The sequence below is a fragment of the Alosa sapidissima genome, chromosome 12 (assembly GCF_018492685.1).
Source record: "Alosa sapidissima isolate fAloSap1 chromosome 12, fAloSap1.pri, whole genome shotgun sequence".
Classification (NCBI taxonomy): Eukaryota; Metazoa; Chordata; class Actinopteri; order Clupeiformes; family Clupeidae; genus Alosa; species Alosa sapidissima.
This window is the reverse complement of record NC_055968.1, coordinates 32,460,555-32,464,527: the sequence shown is the minus strand read 5'-3', so window position 1 is coordinate 32,464,527 and position 3,973 is coordinate 32,460,555. Positions and strand designations below refer to the sequence as shown.

At 44.2% G+C, this 3,973-nt stretch overlaps 1 protein-coding gene across 3 annotated transcripts in view; it reads left to right on the top strand.

Moving 5' to 3' along the window:
* The first annotated feature begins 755 nt into the window (after positions 1-755).
* The window catches only part of usp13 (ubiquitin specific peptidase 13), a 38,445-nt gene continuing 35,227 nt past the window's right edge, over positions 756-3,973 (top strand). For 2 of the 3 annotated variants that reach the window (XR_006035343.1, XM_042111991.1), the window contains exons 1-2: positions 756-989; positions 2,653-2,778. Coding sequence is in view for 2 of the 3 variants with exons in the window: in XM_042111991.1 (XP_041967925.1) it covers positions 879-989; positions 2,653-2,778 (237 nt within the window). In the remaining variant the exon portion in view is untranslated. The remainder of the gene's footprint in view (positions 990-2,652; positions 2,779-3,973) is intronic. The other variant, XM_042111992.1, reaches the window with a different exon arrangement.

The following is a 3,973-nucleotide window of genomic DNA, read 5'->3' as shown; positions in this document are numbered from 1 at the left end:
ATTGGGAAAGGGTGCTGGAGAGAGATGAGCAGGGGAAATGTTCCAAGGGGCGGTGGTGAGATCCTGGGATCTGTTGGAGCAGTGCGCAAAGATCCCTCCAGAGGGCAGCATTGGCGTCATGAGCTCAGCCTGATGATGTGCTTGATGCTGGTGGAGAGACCCGCGACACTCCTATCCTGCATCCCCGACAGGGCTAATGCAGGTTTAATCAGACATAAGTCTCTCTGGCGTCAAACGTGACTATATGAAACGTAAAAAGACACTGTTAGATTAATAGAATTACACAATGCAATGGGCTAATGTATATTTATTTAGGTTATTTGCAGAATTGCCATTTAAGTCAGGACATTTTAAACGTTCAGAAATGGTGACAAATATATGCTTGTAAGTGACCAGTCGACTCCATCTCCTTGTGTTTATGTGAGCTAAACGGCGGTGGTAGGCTACTGAGGGTAACGGAACTTCCTGGTTGTGCTATTCGAGTAATTCACTGATTGTCATAGCTGTCAAGATAACGGGGTGTTTTGAGACGAGGCGTGGGCTCGCGTGGACCAGGGAAACGTAGCTAATGTATGCGCTTCCTCTGTTTCCATCGAGCGCCTTTGGATGAGGAGCCAATGGCCGGACTGTACGCTATTGCGCTGGGATGAAATCAATTTCAATTGGCGCCCCAGAAAATTACAAAACATTAGCGTCTTCCCCGACATCCCCCCTTTGTGTTTGCAGTCCCCTCCCCTATGTTTTGATCGTCATATCCCCCTGATCCTAGAGGAATGTCGGAGCTGTATGATTTAAAAATAGCACCAACTCCTCTCGGCATTGACAGTCTGCGCGGCTAACTCTCGCAGCACTGTGGAGCGAGACACCGGAATCCGAAGATGGCTACAGATCTGGGAGAGCTCCTGGTTCCGTACATGCCCACCATCCGAGTGCCCAGGACGGGAGACAGAGTCTTCAAAAGCGAATGCGCCTATTCCTACGATTCTCCTGTAAGTACACTGTGCTGTGGCGTTATGGCATGAGTGGTTGTGGTTTTGAAACAGCCTGTCCCAGCGCGGAGTCTGTCTCGCACACGTGAAGCGCTGCGCAGTTCTCGTGTCGTGGCTGCCCTGGTCACTGTTTACGTGAACTTGAGCGAAAGTCCATGGAAATAAATAATTAAATAAATACGATGTTGACATCTTGAACGAAGGTATTGCCAGTGGTGTTTGCGAACTGCAGAATACGCTGGTCAGAATTAATTGCCATCATCTGCGTGTAGCCTTCGTGTACAGCTAAATGATGACTTTAGGTTTGCTCCTTCTATCCAGTAAATTACAGGCTACACCTAGCGAAGGCTGCAGTATAGCTGTCTTGGTAGAAACAGACGATTGTCTTTGGACAAACCATCGGCTAGGGAAGTGGGGGACAGTCTTCCCCGCTTCAAAGTTACTGTAATAATTCCTGAGTCAGAATCAAGCAGTATCAACAATATCTTATTGTAACGCACAAAAGTAGCCTACATGTTGCCCAGCGCATGCCTCCAGGTTGTTGGTCTGGGAGTAGGCCGCTTGATTCGCCGTCGGCTAAATGACCTATAAGAATCCAGGTCAAGAGGCTCTCCAAGTGACCTATTGAATTATCGACGCATGAAAGTTTAGTTGTTTTCACATTGAAGCCTAAATGTCTACAATCTATTTGAAACGAGGTTACATCGCCGCGCTTGAGCCATAATTTCTCCGGTAAAACAATTTAAAAGGTGACTCAGCTGTTTGGAGCCCGTCGTGTCACACTGGGGGGGGTTATTTTTACCCGCGCGCTGCGAAAGCTCGTGTGTCACTCCACTCCACTTTAAGGTTTGTCAGAAGCTAGAACCCTAGGCCCACACGGATATAGGACGAGTATGCAGCCTGAAGTGGGCGTTATGTCTCGGGCCAAGATGCTGAAAACTTCTTCAGCCCCTGGCCTAATTCCTGACAAACAAGAACAGAGTTTACACTGGCTGATGGTGGCAATGTGTGGAGCATATTCGTGGTTAGGCTATGTCCACTTTGCGTCATTGGGTGTAGGGTTTGGCATGTTGTTGTGCTTTTTGAGTTATTATTGCGTCCACTCGTGCCAGATTCAAGCCTGAGGTGGTCTTGTCTCTCTCCTGCTTTATTCGCTGACGCGCTTTATTCCTTTCCGTACCCCTCAGATCAACATTCCAAACCAGACAATGTTTCATGTTAATGTTCGTAATTACAGTGTTATAAATGTGTGTTGATATAAAAGTAGCCTAGATCTATTTAGGCCTATTCCTACCAGGCTACCACATGTCTTCAGGGCTGTTCAAAAACTCAGTCTGCGTTATGGATGATTCATGATACATACGGATGCTATAGATTTTGTGGATTGTGCGACAGAACGATCACCTTCGGTAATACCAGTGCTATGAAAAAACAGTTAACTGTGTATCCCATAGTCTATATTCTACATGGTTCAAGGGAGATGCTTCACTGTCTCATGGTTTTATTAAGATACTTGACTTGATTGTAATGATGTGTTGGCTGATATGTGCTTTACAGTGAAGTATTGAATACAGGTGAAGTGTTTCCTGGATAACTTATGTTTTGTATTCTGTGTGTGTGTGTGTGTGTGTGTGTGTGTGTGTGTGTGTGTGTGTGTGTGCAGGAGTCTGAGGGTGGTCTGTATGTGTGTTTGAACACCTTCCTGGGCTTTGGCAGAGAACATGTGGAGAGACATTACCGCAAAACTGGACAGAGCGTTTACATGCACCTAAAACGCACAGTTAAGGAGGTAAGCACACACACACACACACACACACACACACACACACACACACACACACACTCACACACACACACACCACAAACGTACATGTGTCAGGGAGACACATCTACTCTCACCCACACATCACACTCACACCCATCGGTAGTCCATCCTAGGGAGCGTCTGACGGAGGGGCGATTTGTGACAAAAGCCTTTCAGAGTCAAGCTTAACCGAGCTAATATGGACTTAGCCTGAGTCTGTGTCCACTGTACACATTTCTTTGGCTTATTTGGAGTCAGAGGTGAGAGGTCAGAGGTCAGTTTGTGTGCTAGTCTGTTGATCAGGAGCTTTATCTGTTTACTGATGGTGAGTGTGGAGTCAGAGCTAATGATGAGCAGGTTGGTGTTGGTGAAGGTTCGGAAATCTGCAAATAATCGATAATTGATGAGGATGTGTTGATGATGCATATTTGGTTATCTGTAAATAATTACTAATTGATAAGTATGTGTTGATGTTGGTGGACGTTTGGTTATCTGTAAATAATTGCTAATGGATAAGGATGTGTTGATGTTGGTGGATATTTGGTTATCTGCCATTTGTGATGGTGTGTGTCATGCTGTAATCATGAATAGTGGTTGGCAGGATAATATGAGAGGGCAACTTTGCTTACACATGAGTCTTGCGAGATTATTGCCTGAAGAAGGTTTGAGTATTATTCCTCAGCTTTGAGTATCATCGTTTATTCCTCAGCTTTGAGTATCATCGTTTATTCCTCAGCTTTGAGTATCATCGTTTGTTCCTCAGCTTTGAGTATCATCGTTTGTTCCTCAGCTTTGAGTATCATCGTTTATTCCTCAGCTTTGAGTATCATCGTTTATTCCGCAGATAGGGTTGGGAACCAAAATATTAGAATAGAGTAGAATTGATGAGTATGAACAGGAACCAGGACTGATGAGCAGAATCCGAAGAAAATATCTTTAAAAAACAAAAAAACAATTTCATCTGAGACACTCCAAAACAGCAAGCCCTAGCTAGTGATTTTAAGTCTAGATTGTTCTTTATGTATTATTAAGGCCTTAGAATTTTAATGCATATATCTGTGGATGAATATTCTCTTTTTGAATGTTCAGTTAATTCTTAGAGTACAGACTACTCCTGGAATCAAGAATAAAGATATATTCATACATTTACAGTTACATTCAGTTAAATTTTGGAATCGAT